The sequence below is a fragment of the Rhinolophus hipposideros genome (assembly GCF_964194185.1).
Source record: "Rhinolophus hipposideros genome assembly, chromosome: 22".
Taxonomy (NCBI): domain Eukaryota; kingdom Metazoa; phylum Chordata; class Mammalia; order Chiroptera; family Rhinolophidae; genus Rhinolophus; species Rhinolophus hipposideros.
In genome coordinates, this window is record NC_138068.1 from 37,896,250 (window position 1) to 37,923,539 (window position 27,290).

The 27,290-nt window shown below is 44.1% G+C and overlaps 1 protein-coding gene across 1 annotated transcript in view; it reads left to right on the forward strand.

Annotated features, from left to right (window-relative positions):
- Nucleotides 1-27,290, forward strand: part of PCSK2 (proprotein convertase subtilisin/kexin type 2) — a 303,867-nt gene that overhangs the window by 246,465 nt on the left and 30,112 nt on the right. The window contains exon 8 of the mRNA XM_081033946.1: nt 8,379-8,554. Within this exon, the coding sequence (XP_080890072.1) occupies nt 8,379-8,554 (176 nt within the window). The remainder of the gene's footprint in view (nt 1-8,378; nt 8,555-27,290) is intronic.

Genomic DNA, 27,290 nt, shown 5'->3' on the forward strand with positions numbered 1-27,290 from the left:
TCAAAAAAATATATGCACCCCTACATTTATTGCAGCACTATTCACAATAGACCAGACATGAAAACAACCGAAATGCCCATCAGTAGAGGACTGGATTAAGGAACTGTAGTACATTTATATAATGGATTATTGTGCAGCCATAAAGAAGAACAAAATCTTACTATTTGCAATGATATGGATGGACCTAGAGAACATTATGCTAAGTGAAATAAGTCAGACGGAGAAAGACAAATACTATATGATCTCACTTATATGTGAAATTTAAAGAATAGAACAAATGAACAAACTAATCAGAAATAGTCTTAGAGATATAGAGAAAAAACTGAGGTTTGCTAGATGGGAGGGGGGTGGGGATGAGGGAGAAGGTGAGGGGATTAGAAAGCACAATCGGTAACCACAAGATGGCCACGGGGATATGAAAGACAGTTTGGGGAATATAATCAATAATGTTGTAAAGATTTTATAGGGTGTCAGATGGGCACTTGTCTTATTAGGGAGACCACTTCATGGACAGTGTAGATGCCTGATCACTGAGCTGTACACCTGAAGCTGAAGCTGAACAATAATCAATGGCAACTATAACTTCATATAGATATATATATATATATGGTCACAGGATATGGAGTGCAGCATAGGGAATAGAGTCAGTGGAACTGTAACAGCTATATACGATGTCAGAGGGGTAGTAGATTGGGGGAGGAGGGTTATCACTCTGTGAGAGGTATAAATGTCTAACTATTACATTGTTTTATACACCTGAAACTAATAAAAAAGAAAAAAGAGTTAGAGCAGCTCAAGGTGTTCTGGGAGTTCATTGTGGTCCCTTTCCCCATCTGCTTCCTCTGTCTTTTTTCTGAAAGTATCTGAGTTGTACCTCAAATGTACCTAATTCTTTTGAATTCTCTTTATTTGAATTTCCGAAAAGCAAAACCTAAGACAAGAATTTGGGTGAGTAGGGAAAGAAGAAATTTTCCTCTACCTTTCTAGGCTCTGCTGGCTGGCCTAAGAATTAAACTGACATGAGACAGTTTAACAGGAGAAAATAACCAAATTTAATTACATATGTATGTACTGGGGATCCATGAGAATATGGGGCCCATGGAGAAATCAGGCAGTTTAGTTTTATGTGCCATCTTGAGTTAAGGAAAAGGGGGTAGTGGTTTGGGACTTTGGAGGGGAGGAAGGCAATTCACAGAGAGACGGACAAATAAAGTTTGGTGAACAAATATTTGCTGAGCCATGCAGAGACAATGGGACACAAAGCAGACTCTGATTTCTAGGCCCTGCAGAGTATCACCCACCACACCAAGTTCATATTACATTGTGGTTATCTATGATGAGGGCTCCCGTCCTGGAACTCTATGTAAATTCCCTCTATGTAAATTCTTTTCGGTAGTAAGGGGAAAGTCAAAGGTTCTTCTTGAGTCTTTTATTTCTTAAAAATAAAATAATCCTCATGCCAGAGAGATGCATTTTGGGGTGTCAAATTTTGCTTCCCTCCTGGTACAAGGAGTTTATTTGGAAGGTGATCCCAGGAAACAAGAGTGAGGGTAATATGGCAAAGGGAAGGAAGCCAACAAAGTGTGTGTAGATGGGCTGGTTGCTCCCATGGATGGCTGGGTCTCTGGGGGACTACGGGGACACCCTCAGAAATGCACCCCCAAGGTGAGGAAGCTTGGAATTTATCCACCAACTCCTGTCCCTCATTGGTGGGGAAGTCTCCTGGGCCACGAGCACCCTGACCTGTTCAGACTGCCAGCTCATGTGGGCTGAGCAGAACTCCTAGGGCAGAGAAAGCCCCCAGGCAAAGACACTTGGAGTCAGCAGATCCAGGCAGGATGTAACAGCTTCTGCCTCACCTGCTAACGAACCCCCAATCCCAAAGGTGGGTGAATGCAGCCAGATATCTCAAAGACATGGCCTGTGCTTTCTGAAACCTTCACAGCAATGCTTTGAAATTCCAGAAACCAAGACCAGAGCTGGTGGGAGGCATGCCCAGCCACACAAAAATTTTCAGCAAAGCAGCCACCTTTCTCCTCTTCTACACTCCCTTAACCCAGTTTTGCTCCTCTGTAACCACTCGTGCTGGTTCTAACTACTCAGGGGCCAGAAAGTTCTAGTGCCCTGTCCTGTGCCCTTTAGAACATCAGTGTTTTCTCTAGGTTTCCCCAGAGGGGCAAAAGGAATTCTTCATGAGGAAGTGCTGGAGAGTTACTCGAGAATCTTAACAGAAGCAGAATTTCAGGCTCCTCAATCTTATATATTTAGGGGGAACATTTTGTTCATTCTGGATGGCAATTCCAAAAGTTGGCTGATTTTTATTATTCTAAATGAGCATGCCTTTCCTGAGAATCTTCCCTTTCATGAGCTGTCTGATCTAGGGATGTTTAGATTGCCACCTGGTGGCCAACCAAGATCATTGCTAGTCTCTGGCAGTCTAAAGGTGTTCAGTCACATATTGGGGAAGCATTGGCCGCAATGTTCCAAGTCCTTCCCATGACCTGGGTCTCTCTTCATCCTTCCTTGTTTATTTTTTTTTAACTGAAGTTTATTGAGGTGACAATTGTTAGCAAAGTTACATAGATCTAAGGTGTATAATTCTGTAATACATCATCAATACATCACATTGTGTGTTCACCACCCAGAGTCAGTTCTCTTTCCATCACCATATATTTGATCCCCCTTACCCTCATCTAACACCCTTCTCCCCCCTTACCCTCTGGTAACCACTAAACTATTGTCCGTGTCTATGAGTTTTTGTTTCTTCATTTGTTTGTCTTGTTCTTTTGTTGTTTTCACTTTTATATACCACATATCAGTGAAATCATATGGTTCTCGACTTTTTCTGTCTGACTTATTTCACTTAGCCTTATAATCTCAAGATCCATCCATGTTGTCTCAAATGGCACTATTTCATCTTTTCTTATGGCAAAATAGTATTCCATTGTGTTCCATACCACAACTTCTTTGTCCAATCATCTATCAAAGGACATTTGGCTATTTCCATGTCTTGGCCACCACAAATAAAGCTGCGATGAACATCAGACCATACATATCTTTACAGATAAATATTTTCAGATTTTTTTGGGTAGATACCCAACATAAGACCTAAAACAATACACTGCATAGAAGAAAACATAGATACTAAACTTATGGACCTTGGGTTCAAAAAAGATTTTATAAATTTGACTTCAAAGGCAAGGGAAGTAAAAGCTAAAATAAATGAATGGGACTATATCAAACTTAAAAGCTTCTACACAGCAAAAGAATCCATCGACAAAATAAAGAGACAACAAACTGAATGGGAGAAGGTTTTTGCAAACAACGCCTCCGATAAGGAGCTAATATCCACAATATATATGGAACTCATACAACTCAACAACAAAAACACAAACAATCCAATTTAAAAATGAGCAGAAGACCTGACGAGACATTTCTCCAAAGAGGACAGACAAAGACGAACAGACATATGAAAAAATGCTCAACATCACTAATCATCAGAGAAATGCAAATAAAAACCACAATGAGATATCACCTCACCCCAGTCAGAATGGCTATCATCAACAAGACAAATAGTAACAAGTGTTGGAGAGGCTGTGGAGAAAAAGGAACCCTCATACACTGTTGGTGGGAATGCAGACTGGTGCAGCTGTTGTGGAAGGCAGTGTGGAGGTTCCTCAAAAAATTAATAATAGAATTACTGTATTACCCAGCAATTCATCCTGTTTAAAAAAAAAAAGGCTAAAATTAAGATGCCATAGAATCTTAGTCCAGAAAAAAAATAGAAAGTGGAGATGAGATTATAAAATGAGTGCTCTGAAAGTTACAGGAAAAAAGTCATTGAGCAGCTCTTCATTTGCCTGTTAGCCTCTTCGGTTCTCTTCCATTATAAACTCTGCTCATTTCTCCATTGGAATTCTTGGCTTTTTCTTGTTGATTTGCAAGCGTTCATGATATGTCCTAGGTGTTAGCCCCTGATCAGTTTTAATCAATGCAAATATTTTCTCCCAAACGTTCACATGAGATCATTAGTCCATCTGGATTCCACCTTTGTATATCATGCTAGCTGTGGGTCTAGTTTTATTTTTCTCCAAATGGTGAGTCAATGTTCCATACCATCTGTTCAATAACCCATCCTGTCTCTTTGATTTGTGGTGCCACCTTCATTGTATACGTTTCCATACATACATGGTAAGCCTCTGGGTAAATACAATTTAGATAAATCCTCCTAACAAATATAAACTGGAAAGTGTAGCCACAGTCCTTCTAGCAGTCAGCCTTTGTATATGCTCTTCCCTCTGCCCAGAATTCCTCCCCCCTACACTATATCTGGTCCCTTCCTCTTCATCCTTCAGTTCTCAGGTTTTTATTTTTCCTCCAAGGCCACGTCCCAGACCAGTTTTCTCATCTACACTTGATAAAGCATGCTGAATTTTTCCTTCCCAGCAGTAACCACTGTTGGTTATTTCATATTTTCGTGCATGGTTACTTGATTAGTATGTTCCTCCTCAGGCAGAAAACAGTCTCCGTGAGGACGGGGGCCATGTCTCTCACTTTGGCAACTAGCACAAGATCTGCACACAGTGGATGTTCAAACCCTATTTGCTAAATGATAGAAAGAGAGGAAGGAATAAAGAGGAGGGCCAATGAAGAAAGCCACAATAAGCAGAGAAGATTAACTGTTGAATGAAAGAAAGGTTAGATGGTTGGATTTGAGGGATTAAGGGCATAAGGTTCTAAGGACCAAACCCTGATAAAATTTCTACCCAGGAAGCTCAAGTATCTCCTCCTCTACCAGCACTATCTCACCTTGGCTCCTTTATTCCAATCAAATCAGTTCCAAGGAGACCTAGGCCTTACTTTTGGGTGCCTACTATGTGCCCAGTTCTGCTGTGGGTGGTGGGATACAGCAGTGAGCCTGCAGACAGGACACCTGCCCTCACACAGCTGACAGTCTAAAAGAAGATTCTGACAATGAGCAAATAAGCAAGATAATGATTTCTGCTAGGAATGAAACAAAGCAAGATGGCAGAGAGTAACTGGGGTGGAGCCCAGCACGCCACTTGCAGGTGGGCTGTATAGCATGGCACCTGGGCTTCTGCAGAGCTTCTCAGAGCAGCCCCAGGGTGCTTCCAAGCCCGGTGAGATTGATCTTACCTGCCTTCCTTTTTAAGCCAGAGCATATAAATTTATGCATGGGACTTCAGTATGAGATCTCCTTTGATCAAAGATTCTGAAGAGTTTGAAAACCACCCTGTTGACCATTGTCAAAATATCTCTCCCAGGAATAAATTGCTTACACAATCTGGCAAATAAAACTCATAACACTTCCATGGGTTTACACATATTTTATCTGAGGTTTTTAAATAAAGCAATAAAAATCACCCATTATCACAATTACCATGTTTTCAGATCCTTAAAACCTAGATCAGCGTGAATTTGCTCCTTAGCCTGCAAACGAGTATTTATAAGCAACAAAAGGTGGCAATTAGAGACACTGAGGTTTGTGGGCAGATGTAGCATTTCCTGGTGTCAGGTACAAGGTCACCTTTTATAATAGGAGGCAGAAAGGGTTAGGTCAAATCCCCTGAGTCATGAACCGCTAGAGCCCAGAGCTAACAGCAGTGCAAACTGTGAAAGTAGGCCCAGACCCTAAGGGAGGAAGGAGGTACAGAGTTACCACTGGTCATTAATGTGGTGATCCGTCCCGGGATGGGGGAATAGATGCTTTATGTGCTCTGTCTCTTCACCACCATATCACATCAGCCAATAGAGCATTTTACAAATGTGAGACACATAATCCTAGCTCTCTGGTTTTCCCTCTCTCCTTCTGCCTTTCACTGTCATTCTCTTGTCTTTCCTCTTTTCTTTCTCTGTCACTCATAGAGCACCCAGGGACAGAGGACAGGCCTTCCCTAAAAACCTGTGGGTCACCCTGAGTTTCCGTCTTGGCTTCTAATGTTGCAGTCTCTTGCAAAAATTAATGTTGTGTCTCATTCAATTAATGCATGCCTCATTCCTCCCAAGCTTAACAAGATTAAAAGAATGTCGGGCACCTGGCCCCTGAATATGAATGAGAGCCTTGCTCCCAGTCTGTGGCCGTCCTTGCCTCCCTTGATGCTGAAATAGTCAGAAGATGAATGCACACCAGCTATGATGTTCTGTGCAGCACAAAGGGAGACCGAGAGAGGATTAAGAGGGAAAGAAGCAGAGGTTCAAGAGCTGCAAAGAGAGAGGGTCCAGGGCACAGCTGGATACACCATATGCTGGATGTATGACAAAATCCTGTGTTGCCATTGGCTAGCATATGGGACAGTCCAGGACTACTTTGGCCAGGGTTGAATTTCTCTCATCTTCAAGTTGAGGTAGCTATTCAGTCCTGATCATCTGGGCACTAGACAAGTTAAAGACAATCTGAGTTTTCTCTTTGCAAGAAAGTAGAATACAATACTCTGCAGTGTTTCCCCATCTGCAAAGTGGGCATGACTTCTTGCAAGAAGCAAGGGCATTATTTGGTTTATTCTGTGACATGTTGGCCACCTTTTTTAAACACATTTTTTAAATAAGTAAAATATAGATGGATCAAACACAAAAGGTGGAGTTTCCAATTTCCGATCCTTTATAAAATGAACTATAAAACTGAGCTTCCAGGAAGTTCTAACTATAGACTATGCTTATTCCGAATGAACCTCCTCCCGGACAAAGGAGGTTAACTTATAATTGGATTATTTGTTGGCAAAAAATGGTGACTTGATTTATAATGTAATGGTAGAGGATAGAAAACCTGGATCTGTTATTATTTGTTCTTCTGGACTTTTCAGTTAAGGAGAAAATCAACTAAATAAAGTAATAATACTATGCATTTCTTCATCAAATATTTATCAAGCTTAAGATAAATTCCAAGCACAATGCTGATGCCCTGGGACATAGAACTGAACAAAATAGACACATGCCCCGTGCTCAAAGACCTTGCTGTATGATGGTGAATGAAACAGACAAATAAACAATTGTAATGGAAGGCTGAAAGTGCAGTGCTAATGGAGGACCTGGAGAGTGGGACCCAGAATGTCTTCTGGGGAAATGCCTACTAAACATGTAGGTTAGTCAGGAGTGGGATGAGCACAAGGGGAAGTTACAATGCAATCACAAGGGATGGGCTATGAGATGTTGAGGAAGAGACACCTTAAGAGAAAAGAAAGTCTCATGTCAATTTCACATGCTCTGCAAGAAGCTAAGTTGTTGCAATAAACTGATTTGCATATCATGTGATGCTTATGTAGTAGTATCCTTTGACCATGGGGGACAGGTAAGGAGGATCAGCATCTAAGCTTTGACTACATACAGCCCAGACCCTTCATTTCAAAATCCCGTGTACAGACTTAAGTCAGCTGTACTAAAATTCTAGGCTTCTTGCCACTAAATAGTATATCAAGCAGAGAACAATATAGCCCCAAACAGCAGTGTTTTGACGTTAGTGATGGAGGGACAGAATGCCATTCCATTGGCTGTTGCTGAGTTTACCCTGGAGAAGCTTTTTACTGACAGCCAGAGGGTGATGTGAACCATGGTTGCCCACAGGCGTGCCCCTTCTCCCTGTGTCCCACTGCCCAACTCAGGTTTATCCCCCCACAATCTTGGACTGCAGGACTCTGCTCCTTTTCAGCTTTCCAGCAAGAAGTTATTACCACAAGGCATCAGAGAGTAGCACAGACTTTACAAAGATGCCATAGAATAAAAAGAGAAGGTGGTTGTATCACACACCCCATTATTAGTATATTTTAGAACAACCCATGCAACATTTTTGTGCTCCCCAAAGTCCCTACTCAGATACAATGCAACCGGGAGTTCCTCTTTTCCTGACATGAAGTGTACCTGTACTGTTTCTGCCCTCTTCGGACCTTTGCCCTGTGGGATTTCTCCTTAAATATCTAATATCTATTGCCTCCCCCCATTGTCATGCACAGTAGCTTCATTTCTCCTCTGAAACTTGACCCCAGTCAACACTCAGTCCTTGGAGGCTGACTTTCCACTTAGAAACAGACTTATCAAGGAATGTTTTCAACAAAGGTAGTCTCTCCGCATTGGGAATTCCAGTAAACTTTGCTAGGGTAATAAAATTGTCTTCAAATAGTTACATAAGGAAAGGCAAAGGTGGGGTCCAAAAAGGATCTGGTGAGCCAGTCTGTGCTTCCTTCTCCATCCTTTGAAGGTGTAACCCACACACCACACGCAGGTTGGACTCAGGATTCCACCGCAGCCCTCAGGGTACCCAGATGGCCAACTCCTCAACCGTACCCGGGACTCGAACCCTCCTCCCCACCATGTCTCCTGTGAACTGGGAACCAAAATGCTGTTTCCCTGCCCACACGTGTCCACAGGTATCCGGATGCTGGACCAGCCATTTATGACAGACATCATCGAGGCCTCTTCCATCAGCCATATGCCCCAACTGATCGACATCTACAGCGCCAGCTGGGGCCCGACAGACAACGGAAAGACGGTGGATGGGCCCAGAGAGCTCACGCTTCAGGCGATGGCTGATGGTGTCAACAAGGTAGAGTTGTTCCTGCCGCCACGAGGCCCTGATCCAACACTGGGTGGGGGGGCACACGGGGTGGAAAGGAGGTGACGATAGAAGAGGATGTGGCAGGGCAGAGGGCGAAGGTGGGGCTGTTACCCTCTGCGTTAGTGCGTTAGCTCCGGTTCTGTGAGAAATGGACCCCAAAACAGGGTTAGACGTGCAGATTTATTGGAGGGGTGCCTGTGAAGGATGAAAAGGAGGTGAAGGCAGAAGGCAGGAAGCGCCTTCAGACGCCGACGGTGACTCGGGTCTGGCCCTTGTGAAGGAAGGGGAAGAAGAAAGGTCTCACTCTGCTCTGGTGTCAGCGGGAGGGGCCTGACTAGCGCCGCCACCCTGCCAGTCCTGGCTGGGAGCAACCTGCAGGCAGTCCAGCGTCTGTGCAAACTGGGCGGTGGATTCAAGGGGTAGCAGCCGGGGCTGTGAACCCACAACGCCCCCAGGCAGGTGGTCTGAGCCCCGGGGCTCCTGTCTCCGTGGTCGCAGCTCCCTGAGATTAGCCCAGGAACGGAGCCAAGGAGACAGGAGGCAGAGCCTCCAGAGGGAGGGCAGCGCGGATGGGGGATGGGGTGGCAGACGTGGGTCACTATGCTGGTCAGCTGGTATAGTGAGAAAAAGAAGAGAAAGGAGATTCCCTCTCTGCTATCTCAGGGCAGGTACCACCCCAGACAAGACATGAGCCAGGCTCCGGGATCAGTCTCCCTGGGTTCAGGTCCCCATTACGCCACTCAGTGTCTGAGCCTTTATCTGCAAGTGACTTGACATCACTATGCCTCCGTTTCCTTGCCTGTAATACGGTGATAACCATACGTACGTTCCTCCTGGGATCGTTGTGAGGTGTAAATGGGATAAATACGCAGGTGCTTCGCACTGGGACGTGCCCATACAAAGGGTGGGTTCTTGTCCAGGTTATTAGGGACACTTAATCCACCACCCCAAAACTCTGTAACATAAAACACAACGTTCTACTAGGCTTGTGGATTCTGTGGGTCAGGAATTCAGATGGGCCCAGTGGGGATGCTTGTCTCTGCTCCACCATTCCTGGGCCTCAGCTGGAAGACTCCTTACCTGACTTAGCAAAATGTTGTTTTCACATGTTCCTGCGATGTGCTAAATTCAGAATTGCTGCTCACTGGTGCCACAACACCCACTACTCAGAGTAGTCATTTTGCCTCACTCCGTCTTTTTTCAGGATTAGAGTTGCCATCAGGTTGACACCAATGCCCTCTCCATGCTTTCAGTTTGTTTGTCTAATCTGTCATTGTGTGGGAATCACATCCCAAAGATTACAACAATGGTGTGTAGAATAAGAGTAATCAGGTCTTAAATGAGGGAAAGACAAGTGTATGAGGTTTAGAAGATGGAGTTTTGGAAATCAATTTTAGGAGTATTTTAAAATTTTGCTTCTTGGACTTTGACAAATTTCAAATAGATAAAATGGCTATAGCCATATTTGGTTACATAAACTAGCACTATTATAAATAAATTATAAAATGCATCTGTTCTCTGTATTTTTAAATTATTTACAGTCTGTATATGGAAAACACATAAGCACATTACTTATACATGTATAACACTAAAAGAGGTATCAGAACCCTGTTTTTTTAACAGTAGCTTAGAAAGGTAAAAATATTGAAGAAAATTAGGGTGGACAACTGAAGTTTACTTTTTCTTTACTTTTTTTTTTAAAAAAAGTTACAAAATGCCAAGCACTGTTTTCTTTTCCAAACTATAGTCACTCTGCTCTACATTATATACCCAGAAGTTATTTATCATGTAACTGGAAATGTGTGCCCTTTGACCAACATCTTCTCAATGCCCCCACCAGCTCTCACAGCCCCTGACAATCACCATTCTACTCTGTGTTTCTATGACTATGGTGTTTGTAGTTGCCACATGTAAGTGAGATCATACCGTATTTGTCTTTCTCTATCTGACATATATCCCTTAGCAAAAGGCCCTCAAGTTCCATCTGTGTTGTCACAAATGGCAGATTTTCTTCTTTTTATGGATGAATAATATTCCAGTGTGTGTGTGTGTGTATGACATTTTTTTTACCCGTTGTTGTGTCGATGGACACTTAGGTGGTGAATAATGCTGCAATAAACGTGGAAGTGCAGATACCTCTTCAAGATACTGATTTCATGTTCTGTGAATATATACCCAGAAGTGGGACTGCTGGGTCATAGGGTAGTTCTATTTTTAATTTTTTGAGGAACCTCCATACTGATTTCCATAACGGCTGTACCAATTGACATTCCCACCAACAATGCACAAGGGTTCCCTTTTCTCCACATGCTGGACAACACTTGTTACCTCTTTGTTTTTTGATAATAGCAAAGGCTACTTTTTCTATACATTTCCTGAGGTCAGAGAACACATGTTTTTCTCTCCAGTTATTCATCCTCAGGAATAGCCTAGGACTTGAAACATGGTGAGTCAGATGCTCAATAAATAGATGTGGAATTAATACATAATAAAATTTGATGGCTGAAATATTAAAAGTTGTATAGAAATCTTTAACAGTAATGGAAGCCTTTGGCGACCCACCCCTGGCTGCTGTAAATGTTTGCTGCTGCTGACTCACACCTGCCCCTTCCCTGGAGAATTGCCCTGGCTGATGGGAGAGCTCTTATCCAGAAGGTTCTCTGCCCACCCACACCCAGAAGGCAGCCATAGCTAATGATGGACTGATTCAGAGTAGAAAGGGCCAGGCTGCTTCTCTCCAGCAGGGACCACACTGAGGTGTAATTTATGCTTCAGAGCTCCCAGTGAATCAAGCCAATGATTGACTTTACTCGAGAACACATCATTTGGGGGTTCCTTCCGCACCATCTCCTGTTTTATTCTCCCACTCACAGCTTTCTCCTGAGCTCTCCTTTAATACGTCTCGTGCACCTAAGTCCTTGCCTCTGACTCTGCTTCTAAGGAACCCACCCTATGACATTAACCCACTAGAGTTCACTCTTTTCCTTGGCTTTCATGAAGCTCAGAACTAAGTTTGTGCCTAACAACACAGATATTTTTAGGCTAGGTTTGCTGCCACTCCTTCCCCCTCCCCTTATCTTCACCAGCCATGACCAGCAAAATCATTCCTTAGCTTTTGTTCCTGCATGTTTATTTGTAATCATATTGAATCTAAGCCTCTGAATACTAAGCGATGTAAAATTTATAAAGGAATTGATGAAATGAGCTCAGTTTAATTAGATCAAATTTAGGCATGAAAAATCTAACTTTGGTTCTTCAAATTGTTGCTTGCTTACACACATTCCTAGTCTTTACAGATTAAAGCACCTCATTGGACAAAAATTAATAGCATCTGGGCTGTAAACAATAGAAAACAGTAAGACAAACAGAGTGCAAACCCTCAGAGCAGGGTTCAGCCAACCTTGACCCTCAGGCCAAATGTAGCCAACCAGCTATCTTTGTAAATAAAGTTTTATTGGAACACAGCCAGGCCCATCAGGCCCTTTATATCTTTCCAGCCACAATTTCTCTTCTAATCACGGCTCTCACAGGCTCCACATGGGAGGAAGCACATGGGGCACTAAATGAATGGAATCATCACTCAGAATGACAGACTTTTTCTGCTAACCTGTCCGTATGTACATCTTCACACAAGTGGAGAACTGAGCTTGACAGTTGAGAGACCTGAGTTTGAACTTCAGTCCTGTCCCTCATTGGCTGTGGGACTTCAGACTAGCCACTTCTCCATTCCTCACTTTCTTCTCCTGTGAAATAGTCAGTATCAGTGCTTCTCAAAGTGTGGCTACTGGCCTACCTGGGAGTTTGTGAGAAACGCAGCATCTCAGCCTCACCCCACCTACCCACCTGATGTATCAGAATCTGCATTTTAATAAGAGCACATTAAAGCTTGAAAGGTGCCACCCTAAATGATCTCTAGGATACATATGATGTAAACTTAAGATACTAAGACCATAGATGTGTTGCTTTAAAAAGTCCACAATGTATAGGAAAGAGCAGTCGAGGTGATGCATTTTCTGGAAGGAACTGCACTGCATGTTCTCATCAGGGTGGTGTGTTGAACGGATTGATGATTGAGCCACATGCTCTAATTTGTCTCTAAGTCACAGGAACAGAGATCCAGGTAGCTCAACTGAAGGGGTTTCTTATTGTAAATATCCATGAGGAGTAATGAGGACAATGGTGTGGATTCAAGCATGACCTCATGTAGACTGGTGTTCTGGACCCAAGGTGGCTGCAGGATGCTGGTCACAGAGTGTATGGAGATCCCCACCAGGGCCCTGCAGTCATGGGACTCAGTCACTCTCACCTTGCCTATTTCTCACTGGCTTTGTGTATCCATCTTCTGGATCCATTTATCCTCTTTCTTGAGTCTGATGTTCATGTGGTATTTCTGCTTGAACAGGGCCCTATCAGCATCCCCATTTGTCACAAACTGTCAGCTTCCACCCCAACTGCTATCTGCTCCCACTCCAATGCTTTAGGGAGAATTTTAGCCCCAAATTAGGGGAGATACACCTCCCTCTGGTAGTCTCCCAAAATAAGAAATGTGGTTCTGTTGGAAATGTTTAGAACTAGAAGGGTCAGAGGATAGTTAGAGGTTGCTAACGGAGCCCCTTTCTTTTCTATTCCAATCACATCCAGTAGCAGTCATCTACACTCATACTGACTTTTCACCGCTCTGATGAAGTTTCTTCTGAACTGTTGAATTCTTTCAAAGGCCTAAATAGAAATATAAGACCATATGCTTCCCCTCTGTTATGCGTTTAATTCTGTCCCCCAAAATTCATATGTTGAAGTCCTAATCCCCAGTACCTCATAATGTGACCTTATGTGGAAGTAGAGTCATTATAGATATAATTATCTAAGATGAGCAGAGCAGGCCCTAATCCAATATAACTAGTGTCTTGTATGAAAAGGGGTAATTTGAACACAGACACACACAAGGAGAATGTCATGAGAAGATGAATGCAGAGATCAGGGTGATACTTTTACAAGCAAAGGAATGCCAAAATTGGCAGCAAACAACCAGAAGCTAGGAGAAAGAGATAGAATAGATCCTTCCCTCACAGCCCTCAGAAGGAACCAACCCTGACAACGCCTTGATCTTGGACTTCTAGCCTCCAGAACTGCTACACAATATGTTTCTGTTGTTCATGCCACCCAGTTTGTGGTACTTTGTTATGGCAGCCCTAGAAAACCAACACACCTTCCAGTCTTAGCATGGAGAGTCAAAAAAGGAATTTGGCCAGACTCAAGAAGTATGGAAGCTACATGGTTACTTTTCCAGGTTATCCTTGGTGTCACCTGGCTCTCTCTTTTATAGCCAAGTTGATCCAATTGCAACTTTTTTCTTCCTATCTGAAACCTTGAAAGTATCCTTCCTCCATTCTCTAATATAGTCCCTCAAAAGAGAAGCATGCAAAAATTCTCTGATGTAATAATAGGAGAGAAAATGTTTCTGCAAGAGGGGCAGTGCCAAACTGGAGTTGGCTCCTGACGACATTGCATTGATAACTTGAAATTAGACATGGAAATTGTGCCCTCTTTAGAGAAAAGGTTGTTACATATTTGCCAGCACACTGCTGGTTAGGAGACTCTGCTGGCTTCCCTTCAATTATAGTAGTTACATACCCACTTATTCTACCTACAACACAGGGCCAGCGCTGCCTTCATGCATCTGCAAAGTCCCTTTGGGAAGAGGAAAAACACCTGAAACACAAAGGCTTTGTGTTTTTAAAAAATAACAACTTTCCCAAGCGTAGTACTCAAGTTACCCAAGACTGTGGAGGACAAAATTTCTAAGTATTTCAAGTAAAGACCTCACACCTTAGGCCATTCAGCACTTATGTATTCAACAAAAGGACCCCAGAAACACAATTATGAAATGGGAAACTGAGTCCTTGAAAGTAAACAGCATCCATGACAGTGACTAAACATTGATTGCTACGCTGGGACAGGCACATTGAGGAAATAATGCAGTAATGTTTTATAACAAGGTTATGCCAACCAGCTGTTGACATTCAGTCCATCTGAGACCGCAAGAGGACTCCTGACATTTACATGGCATAATGCCGTTTACAGAGGGGGTCTACCAACAGGATGGCGGTTCGGATGGCCCCATTTCAATGCACCCGATTATTAGGAGATTTTAGAATGAAATTTTTACACGCAAACAACTTATTTCCTTGTCACAATATTAACTGTGTGGCTGGAGAGAAATGGTTGCACATCCAGGTGACAGCAGATATGCGAGGAATACTTGGCACATGACCCTCTTCCCCAGCAGACACAGATTTTCACTAAGAAGCATTGTTTGACACCGGAGGCCAAAAGAGAGTCAGGTGAGTAGGTTACGTCTGCCCTCAGTCTGAATTTACAATATAGATGTCACTCAATGCAGCACATCCCTGACTGCCTCCTATCATTTTCCACGAACTTTTGAGCTTCTCCACCATATTTCAAGTCTGGGTATTTCTGTCTCCTCCGTCTGTAGCTTCTGCTGCCGCAACTAAAAAGGCCCTTTCAAATATGACTGTTCTGCAAAGCATACCAAGCATGCTGAAACTTAAGAGAAAAATTGTTATGGTTTATCTTCAGATGACAACATGTAAATGTTTTAGAAAATGAAGTGGGTATGATAAAATATATATGTGATTTCTCATTTGACTTTCCCCCAAGTTGTGGGGATGATTCTTTCCTGGTTTTAAGGTGAAATTTTTGGACAGTGTTGTAGAATTTCGTGAGAGATCATGTATTATACGTTCCTGTTGTACATTTCCTCCCAGTTATTTCAATTGTCTGGTGTACTTGAAAGGAAAACCCACCTCTGAAAGTTGGTCTCCACCTAAACAAAGGAGTCAGATAATTACATATTACACAAAGGCAGTTATGCATGTGTTTGAATTTTAGCATCTTACAGATAGGTTTTCTTTGACCAACATAGTAATGATAAAAATGAAGATGAAAAGGAGGATAAGAGACCTTTATCTGGAGTGTACTGTTTACAACAAACGCCACCACTCCCAATCATCTCATATCTGCTTCACAGGAAAACACCACCTACCTGACTTCTTAGGGATTTGAGTTTGCATTTCCTAAGTTTGGTCAATAAATACTTGAGGAGGCAGCAAAAAGCAGGTGAAAGGAAGGGAAGAGGAAATCATTTCCCCGTTATTTATTTCAATCTTTTCCTTTTTAACTTCATAGTCTACATGTGGAATTTATAGTTAAAGCAGTCTTCACAGTATATATGAGGAATAGGCAACAGTCAGACCCCTGAATTACGAGATAGCTAATAATTAAATTCTTAGTTTGGGATCCCACAGAAGACCCGAAGATAAGGATTGAGTTCAAGTAGTTGATTTGGGAGATCAAGGGAGCACCAATAGTGAATGGAGAGGTGTAGCAGAGAAGAAAGGGACCAATACAGAGTATGTTCTTGAGCCAGCTATGACTGTGAGCATTGAGGTTTCATCCCACTGAGAAACTGGCAAACCATATAGAACACACACTGAAGTTATCCCACCGGATGGCAAGGGAGCTGGGGTAAACATCATTGTCTAAGTAACTGCCCCTGCACTTTCAGCCTTGGACAGGTGTGCAGAGCAGCCTTCAGTCTCTTGGGAGAAAGCCCTTAGAACAAAGAGATGCCTGTGCTGGCATTTGGAAATTCCTGTGCACAGAATATATAAAGTCTAAGAGATATGGGCCAATGCCCACTGCCGTCTCTGCTGCAGTTTCCACAGTGCAGTTTGAGTAAAACCTCATCTGAGACCCAGAGTCATCACTTTCTGGGTAAGGCGATATGTTTACTAGGCAAAAAAAGGTGTAGCCCTTTTACACAGAGAGTGATGGAGCAATGAAGTCCAGCCTTTGCAGGACACAACTTGTTATACTGCTCTAACAACAAGAGGAGGAGTTCAGATAACACTAGAGGGCCTTGAAAGTGACATTTGATTCATGAACTTCTTTCCACTTCTTGAGGAAATGCAGGCACCCCAGGCAACCCTAGCACATTTTTAGCTGGCTCTGATGACTACACCCCAACCTCTTATTAATCACACTCATGGTTGCTACCAGTGGGAACATCTTAGGAATATTTAAAGACAAAGATATAGAAAATCCTCTGAGGCACAGATAAGGCAGAGAATTGATTCTTTATTCCCTGGGGGGGTTGCAAAGGGCAACAAGCACAGATCCCAGATCACTGGACTGGAATGTACTAGGGAGGGGTTTCTTGCAAGAAAGTGGCTCAAAAGCCACCGTTCAGAAAAACGGCAGGAGGGAGTGGGCTGCCTAGAGAGACAGTGATTAATCAGGACTAGGCCAGGCAATGCCCTGGTGCCACTTACTGAAATTTAATCAGAGCAGTGGGTCTGACACAGTGGCAGCAAGTGCCAGGGCCTCTGGCAGGCAATGGATGCCTCCTACCAAGGAGCTCTCAGGAACACTCTACGAGCCCTGATTTGTGCTCTGAAACCAAATGAAGGCTCACAACTCAGCAGGGGCTGGGGCAGCAACAGTCTACAAGTTAACCTCTGAAACAGTTGTTGCAGTTACAATCCCTCTTTCATTTCTGATAAGTTGGTGAGTTGGTAGGTTTCAGGAGGCTGCATCATTCTTCCTTTGGCTTTCCAGGAGATCCCAACACCCTCACCCCACTCCTGCTGAACTCCCCAGAAGCCAGTGGGGATACCAAAGCAGACTGTGCAATGCCCGTGAGTGGCTGCAGCACACAACTCCAGTGGAGCCAGCCAGCCTCTGTCTGCCCCTCTGCCTGAGGACCTTCTGGGCACCAGGGAGTGTACCTCCCAGGGCATGCTCCATGGGGAGTTACCCTGGGGGCAGCCACCAGCCTTACTGTTCTGGTGGCAGGTTCACAGTACTCTCCAGAGACTGAGCCCAGTTGCCCACAGGGGGAGCTTGGTCATCTGTCCTCATCTGGTTGTCTTTTCTCCCTTCCCTGTCTCACTAGTGCTTCCTGAGCTCACCTCCCGCCAAATTAACTACCTGCTCCCAATTTCTAATCTCAGCATTTGTTTTTTAGGAAACATAAATTGGGACAACCCCCTTTAGTTGTGACCAGCAGTTCTTTGAAAGTAAGCCCAACTCCTTTCAGGACGATCCATTCACCCATTGCTCATACTTAAGGCTATGTGTGACTTCGCCACCATCTCTAACACTCCATGTACAGAAAAGAAGTACCCAAAGAATGAAAACATAAAACAGCTGTATGAAAATATAAGTCAATCACTGATATTGTGCCAAAGAGCAACTTTCTAAGCATAAACACACAGGGAATATATTTAACAAAAAAGAGAGTAATAAATATCATTACATAAAACCTTTAAAAACTCTGCAAGTCTGGTCATTGTTAAGGCTGAGTAATGGACACAAGGGCAGTCATTTATACTATTCACTATACTTGTGGGGTACTTAATGTCTTTTGAATTAAAAGGTTATTATTCACACTAAAAAAATAAAAAGCAATTCAGTATGTGGTTAAGTTGTCAAGAGTAAGAACATACATCTAGGGAAAAGTGAAAAAAGCAATGTTCTAATTTTATACAAATGGCTACTTGTGGTTTGGAATAAAAATTCCAGGGACTGCAATACACAGATTTTTTTTTTTAATGCTCTATCTGATATAATCTAAATGGAAGTGAACAGAATGAACTGTATCAATCAGGAGAGGCTACCTTATGCTGTGGTAACAAGTAGCCCCAGAAGCTCAGAGGCTTTACCCACAAAGATTTCTCATTCAACTACACATCCATCATGGTCAGAAGCAGGCTTTGCTCATCACAGTCTCCCAGGGTGCGGGAACATTGCCAGTAACCATGCAGAGGGAAAGAGAACTGAGCATCATCTGGCACTGACAAGTAAATGGTTCAGCCTAGAAATGATACTTGGTATCAGTCATTCCCACTCAAAAATTCATTGATTGAAATGGTTTACAAGATCCCACCCAACCACACCCAAGACAATATATGGGAAGTTAGAAATATCTGGTAAACCAGCACCAATGACTATCACAATGAGCCAAGAAGAACAGCTTGGTGACTCAAACGGTAATCAATGACCTATTGAGGATAAACGCACAAATGTCAAAGGTGTTTGTCAATAGTTTGAATGAAATTATTTCATGAAGAAGATTTCGTGAAGAAAGGCATTATTTGTACCTTAATACATTGATTTAGATGATATTTAAAATATGTATTGGTAAAAATAATAGATTTAAGTAACATAGTGGAAAACCTTATGCAAGTCCAAATGCAATATACAAAAGAAAAGAAGAAAAAGTGGGGAAAATATATATGTAATATAGATGATAGAAATTTGGTTAAGGTCCATAATATAGGAAGAACTCTAACAAATCAATTAAAAGAAAAATATCATTAAAGAAAAAATAGACAAAGGATATTATCTTTGGAGTCTTGGTGCTTTGCTAAGCTATTCATAAAGCAAGAACACCAATGAGCAGTAAAGATACAAAAAAAAAAAAAAAGTCAACTAGTAGTGGGAAAAAATATATAATTCCAAACAAGGAGGTTACGTATTTGCCCACCAAATTGGCAAAACTGTTTTTTTTAATGATTCTAAATTTTGAACCAGATGGGCCAAATGATGCATTTTTATGCAATGCTGGTGAAAATATAAGTTAAGACGCTTTGTAAAGAGCAATAACATGGCAGTATGGATCAAGAATCTTCAAACATTTATTCTTTGTCACTCAAGATTGCCTCTTTTAGAAACTCAGAGATAAAAAGACATATATAAAGTGATGTTCATTGCAGCAGTTTAAAACCTAAAAATAGATTTCCATTTATGTCTAAGAAAAGGAGTAAATATATTATGGAATGGCTATTTTTAATTATATGAGAAAATATTTATAAGATAGTAAGAAATACATTTTAAGCAGGGCCACAAAAGTAGATATATCATATGATCCCAGTTTCATTCTTAACCCTGTTCTTATACGTTTCCATTTGTATATACAACTGCCAGGGATCTGCAAAATATAACCAGTGATTGTCTAGTAATACAAGATTATAAAGGATTTTTATTTTCTTCTTCACAGTCTATATTCCAATTATTCTACAATGAGTATAATTTTCATAATAAAAACTACAATAACTTTTTTAAAGTCTATCGATGTTGTATTGAGATGTCAAGGTGACTGGAAAATAAAACTTAGTATAGTGTAGTGTTTAGGAAAGGGCAAGCTATACCAAAAGTCTGGCCTCACTGGGCATCTGCAGATAATACCACTGGGCCAGGCCCTGGTCTCGTCATTAGCCCAGGTTAGGGTAGAGATACTGACTCATTAGTTAGGGTAGAGATACTGACTCAGTTTAGCCCCAAGCTTCTCAAAGTGGGATTTTCACCTCCTGGGATATAGGTGATGTGCTGGGGACACACAGAACAATAGCACCTGTCTCTAAGCTGGAACCTTACATAGGCTGATGGTAAGCAATTTGTGACATTTCAATGTATGAACACAATGAAAAATCTGCATAAACTTAAAAGAGTGGTTGGGCTTAATGAGAGGCTGCCTTAGGCTATGCCCTAAAAACCAGCAAGTTCCAACTCGTTGCCCTTTGCCGGTTGGTTAGAGGAGTTTCTCAATCTTGACACTGTTGACACTTTGGGCCAGATCACTCTTTGTTGTGGAGTATGGGGTACTGTCCCATGCATTGTAAAAGCTTAGTAGCATTCCTGGCCTCTACCTGCTAAATGGTAGTAGTGTATATGTGCAAAGAGTTGTGACCACCAAAATTGTCTTCAACAGTGCCAAATGGCCCCTAGGTGCAAAAAGTACCCCTGTTTGGCAACCATAGTAGTTAAATACTGTCAATAGTGGCTGAGTGAAAATTTTTCATTTGGTTAAAACTTTATAGAGAAGCATTAATACTGCTAAACTCCAAAGGACTGGCTCAAAGACAGAATTCAAAGTGCAATTGCTCCACGTGCAATTAATTTCATCTAAATGCATTTGCCTTCTTCAAAAAATTAAATAATGTTGAGGTCAATTATACTCCAATAAAAAAATAATGGTAGGGGTCGTTGAAGGGGAACAGGCGATTCCAATGTCAACAGTGTAGGCAGGTCTGACTGCCATTCTATTCTCTGAGCACGCACTGCAGAATAAAGGCACGAGATCCCCAGCTTTTGCTCACAGTACAAGCTCCTGGGCCATCTCCTCTCAATTTAATCTCTGGGTGATTTCTCATGCCCCACTTGGGTTTTTGGCTCTCCTTTTCCACTTGTTCCCTGGATCAAATTCCATCTGATGAACTACCCAGTATGGCAATGTTTGTCTGACTGAATCTTGGTTGATACAGAATATTTATTTGCATCATATTAAATTTATAAGTTAACTTGGGTAAAATTGACATCTCTGTGCTGCTGTCTTTCTATCCAACAACATGATGTCTTGATGTGTCCTTCCGGTGAGTGAAGTCATCTCTGGCTCCCGTGGAGTTTCAAAGTTATTTTATTTAGTTAGTAGTTGCCTTTTTTTTTTCTGTTTGTTGAGTTTCTTCCGAAGTATTTTATCCTTCATGTGGCTAGTGTGAATGGTGCGACTGCACAGGACTGCTGTGTGGATTCAATCGGTTAATATGTAAAGTACTTAGAGCAGCGCCTGACATACAGTAAGTGCCCGTAGAAGTGCTTGCTATGACTATCATTCTAGTTTCTTCTGTTGCACCCCCAGCTAGCTGATTATTGTTTGAATGTGAGTCACAGTTGTGTTTTGGTTGCTGCTGTTCAGGTGAAGCTGGAGGGGGCAGAATTGGATCTTGGCCATTGTTTTAACAGTGTTACCCTAAAAATAAAAGGCCAAAGTGAGAGGCAACAGCATTTATTTATTTAAGATCCAAAAGGATAGCTAGCTATTCAGCAAGCACTGATTCAGGCGGAAACCCAAAGTGTTCTGATTAGGAGGCAAAGGCAAGGGGTATTTATTGGGAAGAGAAGGGGGACAATTAATTACAAGGAAGGGATTTCTATAGGTGCAGATAAGCTAACATAGTGATGCTAATTCTAAAAAATGGTTTTCATTTTCAGTCAGGTAGTCATAATATCTGCTTTCTTGTTATCTTTGCAAACAGTCGTTTGAGATACAATGTTGCTTTTGGACCAATCCAAAGTTTATTTTGCTGTTTTAAAATTCCAAAGGTTTGATGTGTAAGATACAGGGTCTCTGGTCCCGTTCTCAGTGGGAGGACATAGAATATGGTGAGTCCAAAAAGGAACACCAACAGAGCCATGGATAGGGGGTTCATACCACTGTATTCTCGATGGCGGCTGGGTCGGAGATACAGGAAGCAGGATCCACATGGTCTGCAATCTACTATCTGCTTCTCTGCCAACCAATGGCCTCACCAGCGTAGCCATGGCAATTATATTGTGGCTAATGGCTAATGGGTTACAGCTGCTGGCCAACTAGTTACAGCTGATGGCCATCTGATTACAGCTGGTGACCGTCTAATAAGCGAGCCAGCACTGTTCCATGTGAGGCCGAGAGCCTGGGAACTGCTCTCTGGGACTCCATCCCTACACTCCACCCCTTCAGGGTCTCGCCTCACACCCTACGCAACCAGCATATTTCACGAGGGACCCTGTGAAAGGAACCCAACCCACATCACTTCTCGGCCTTTTGGCTAAGATCAAATGTAGGAACCCAGCCCACGAGAAAAAAGTTTTAGTTCAGTTCAGGTAATGTTCCAGGGGATGTCCCTCGATGTCTACTTATACAGCCATTGCCACCTGGAGCGGCGAATTTTCCGCGGCAACCTGTGGGCTGAATTTACAGGCAGTTCATGCCGATCTGACAAGATGACTGATTCGCCACACCAGTAAAAGTGTGGGCCCAATCCACTATTGCATTAGCCCATAAGCACCTATAGGCAGAAAGACATAATAGTCATAGGAACCAACAATAGCAAATCCCTTCCATCTGGGAGGATACATGCTAGCTTTTTGTCCTGGGAAAGGAGGGTCGCTGCCATTGGCACCTTTCCCGGTTTGTGTTACCAGACCTTTATGGCATTGCTTGAGGTCGTCCCTTGCATAGTTTCAACATGTAGCAGAACAGGGGACCCCATAATAGGCCATAGTGAGAGCACATAGATTTCCCGCAAAATCATCCCGGTATCAGGACCTCTGTATACCACAGTCACTTGCGGTGGCCACTCGGCCACCACCCCTGGCGTCAGTTGCAAATCATGGGTCAGACCAGTCCTCCAAGGGGCTATCAGGCCCAACCACTGACAGTGGGGGCTTTTGACCTGCCAGGGCCAAGTCCATTGCTGCCGTTCCCTTGCTTTCAAGCATGTGGGTGCTGGCAGCAAAATGTTTCCATTTCTGCCGTAGCCTGGCTTTAACAGAGTGTCACTTGTGGTAACTTGTAATTGAATGGGAGCGGCCGTTTGATGTAGCAGAGCTTCTACTGGTGCGGGCCCTCCCTTCCGTGGTCTTTCATTCAGGATTTTCAAGATGTTCCACAGATGTGAGGCCCAATTGACACCAGAGGCCTTGATTCAAAAGGCCGATGTAGCGTTCAATCATGCCAGCTGCTTGTGGATGGTGCAGATTTTGGATCAGTGCAGATTGCTGGTCGGGGGAACAGTTCTGGGTTCCCATAAATAAGATAGCAGTCTGTGCTGGTATTGACTAGGGCCAAAACCCTCTGCACATTAGAAGGGGACCAATGTATGGACAGTTCCACGTGGGGCCTCCTGTCCCTGCTCGTCCCCTCTGACCAGGGGACCCCTTGCCCCCCCCCAATCAAACTGGAAGGAATCGGCCTCAAGCAGCCACATGAAGTCCTGAGGGACACAGGTTGCACTTTCCCGGACTTCCCCTTTGGGCTTCGCTGGAATTGCTGTTCCAGACACAACTGTTTCCAAAGGTCCAACAAGAATGCTTTGGGTTGTTGGTCTATTTTTCCTGATCAACCCCCGCTACCACGAGATTACGCCACATCTGCGTGCGTGTTACTTTCTGAGGCCCGCGACCTCGCCCCCTTACTCCCAGGGTAGCCATCGCAGTGGTAACTTCATGGATCCGGTGCCCCACATAGGGTGTAAGAATGGCGACCAAGGATCCAAAAGCACTCGCAGGTGCAGTATCCAGAACTAGATCTCTCATGCTGGCTGTAAAACGCTTGTTATCTGGCCCCCGCATATTAGGGTTGAACATACCTATTTCACATGATTTCAGCAAGTTCAGCATACGATTGCCATTTACTCACAGTTTCTGGCAGCTCACCAGCCTCTCCCCGTACTGTGCGTACCACCGTGGTGAGCCACTCATTAGAGTGTGGTTGCCCTGGCCTTGGGCCAACCTACAGCAGTTCTGCAACCTTTGTCGCAGGGACGAATGTCCGTCACAGAGGCTAGCTTTTCCATCTCTCCTGGGGAGCAGAGAATGCTGTCTGCCCCCTCATCCCATAAACGCAGCAGCCAAGCCGAGACTGGCTCTCCAGGGCGCTGTCTGTACCGCCTCCCCAGCTCCTGCAACTCAGTGGGAGTGTAAGGGGTGTAGGTTGTGAACTCAGTCACAGCTGGGTTGCCAGCAGCAACGCCCCCGGGGCCCAAAGGTTGCTCACGCTTCACCTTTTGCTGCACTATGGGCTGGGTGTGGGGGTCGGGAGCTATATAGCTTCCACTCGTGTCGTCTGCCTCTGCCTCAGAGTCTCCACTGTGCGGCTCCTCCTCTAACATGAGGACCCGAGCTTCAAGCATCTCCCCCTGGGACTGCAAGTCCTGTATCTGGGCTGCTTCAATAAGTGCTCCCCCCGACTTATGACGCAATGTGGTGAGAACCTCCTCTAACTGGTGGTCCCGAGCGTCCAGCGCTTCCCACCGGGGCTGCTGGTCCTGCACCCGAGCTATTTCATTAAGCGCGGCTTCCAGCTTCCATATTAAGATGCAATGCAGTGAGGAACATCCAAACCACACGGCCAGCTGTACCCTTCGCCTCTTCCAGCAACTGCTCAGCTAGAACCTGCAGGGCCCTCTCCACACTGGCCCGAGAGCCATCCACATCCTCCCATCCCTCCTCGGGAGTCCAACTCCTGAGAACAGTGGCTACCAAGTACCACACAGTGTGAGGGCTACATATCCTCCTACCCAGAGTCAGACACCATTCCTACCTGGCCAGAATCCTGCTCACCGTGCCAGGTGTCCGAGTGGGTGATGGCCTCGGTGTAAGATGTCTGCAACCCTCGGAGCCTACAGCAGCGGCAGATCACCAAAAGGAAAGCGATGCCTTCTACGGCCAAGAGGGTGGTGTCCCATCCAGAGGCTCGAGTCTCCCAGGCAGACCGCGTGTCCCATTACTGACACCGCTCCTCATGGGCCTCCCAAAACTGAGCTTTCATACGTATAAACTGCTCCATTACCCCTTTGAAAATTCTGGCCGGCACCATGAATATTCTGTGCCATGTGTCATGCAGGGTTTCTGGGCCCAGTCCCGCTCTGGACACAGAGTATGGTGAGGCCAAAAAGGAACCACCAACGGAGCCATGGATAGGGGTTCATACCACTATATTCTCACTGGTGGCTGGGTTGAAGATACAGGAAGCAGGAGCCACACGATCCACAATCCACATTCCACTTCTCTGCCAACCGCCTTGCCAACAGAGCCATGGCAGTTATATTAGTGGCCAGTGGCTCACTGGTTACAGCTGATGGCCAACTAGTTACAGCTAGTAACTAGTACAGGTGACCATCCAGTCACAATTGATGGCCATTTAATAACTGAGCCAGCACCTTTCCAGGTGAGGCCAAGAGCCTGGAAACTGCTCTCTGGGACTCCATCCCTACAGATAGATGTACAAAGCAATTCTTCTAGGATATAATTATTATTGCCTCATATGTTCTATGTTGCTTACGAAAATAAAGCTTAATATTCCTAGGAGTCAAAGTACCCTTGTGGGCAAGTCTTACACTCCAATACTAAACTAATGTTTGTTGCTTGTTCTCTGTGTATCAGTGAGCTAGGCCACATAACAAATTGCCCCAAAACTCAGTAGCTTAAAATAACAACCATTTATGTTTGCTTATGGTCTACAGGTCAACTGGGTTGTTGTGCTGATCTAGAGCAGCCTTAGCAAATCTCAGCAGGCCTCACTCATGCATCTGTGGTCTGCTGGAGAATTAGCTACAGAGTGTTCTAGAATGGCCTCCCTTACATGTCTGGTAATTGTTGGTTGTGAGCTGGGCAGGGAATTTTATTGGGCTATGTCTGTGGTCAACTAGCAGGCAACCTCAGATTGGTTCCCTGTGGGGACAGAGCCAGGAGTACAGTTTCCAGGCTCTCGGCCTCACGTGGAAAGGTGCTGGCTCAGGTAGTAAATGGTCATCAACTGTGATTGGATGGCCATCAGCTGTGGCTAGCTGGCCGTCAGCTGTAACCAGTGAGCCACTGGTTACACTAATGTAACTGTCATGGCTACGCTAGCAGAAAAATGGGGGCTAGCAAGAAGATGGGGGCTGAGCCTGCAAGAGCAGATTGCAGTTAGCACGGCTGATTGCAGCCAGCAAGTGAGGTTGGTTGGCAGAGACAAGTGGACGGCGGGTTGCGGATCGTGTGGCTACTGCTTCCTGTGTCTCCAACCCAGCCGCCAGCGAGACTATAGTGGTATGACTCCCCTACCTATGGCTCCGTGGGTGTTCCTTTTTGGCCTCACCATATCCTGTGTTCTTATGTGGGGAGCGGGAGCTGAGACCGTGCATGACACCCTGCATGACATTCCCACAGTGCAACAGAGGTCTGAGAGAGAGAAGTGAATAGGGCTTCTTGAGACCTATGCTCAGAACTGACACAATGTCCCTTTCCACCACATTCTATTGTCCAGAGCAAGACAGGAGGCCAGTCCTGAATCAAAGGGTGAGAAATAGACCCCTCCTCTTGGTGGGCAGGACTGCCAAGTCATATTGTCAAGGGGCATGAATACAGGGAACCCTGAAATATTAGTCACGTTTAATCTACCACGCTCCCTACACCAAGACGAGAATGCTTTTAGCACTGATTTCCTTTTAGCATTGCTTCATCTCACAGCCCACCTGTGGTCTGCTTCAGGGAAAGTTCCACAGATGGTGGGCCTCACCCATTCACCCCGATTCACATCTGTTTCACTTTCAGAGGGTGACATTTCTTGGCAATGAGCCCACATCTGAGTCTATTTGAGAATGTGATCCCCTACAGCAGCTGTAAGGATGATTCATTTCCTTCTCTGTCCTGGTTTCTGAGAGAAGTTGCTTCTTTTGATGGAGTTTTCCAGTATAGATTTACCAAGATGCTGAGGACAGTTCTCAGATAGTGGCTGAATAAATCTTTGTTGATGTGTCGATTTAATCACAAGCTAATTAACTCCAAGTCCTGTTAGAAGCAATTGAAATGTCATTTCTCATGGTCAAAGGAGGCAAAGAGACCTTGGAGGTAGTTCAGTCATCACCCTTCCATCTGGCATCTCCACTTTTAAGCCACCGAGTCAGGACCATGGACCCCTGGTTGCCATGCAGGGACAGATTTATTCTGCCCGAGCTTCATTTGCCTTCTTGCCCCTAGAAGTGTTACCAAACAGTCTGGAACAAGCTGTGGAGAAGGGGGAGGCTGTATACCTGGCACTCACTGCTCACACTGCATCGCTGCTCTTTCTCCAGCCCGCAGGGGAAAACAAAGCAGCCCCAGCCCTACTGCCCCCCGAGAT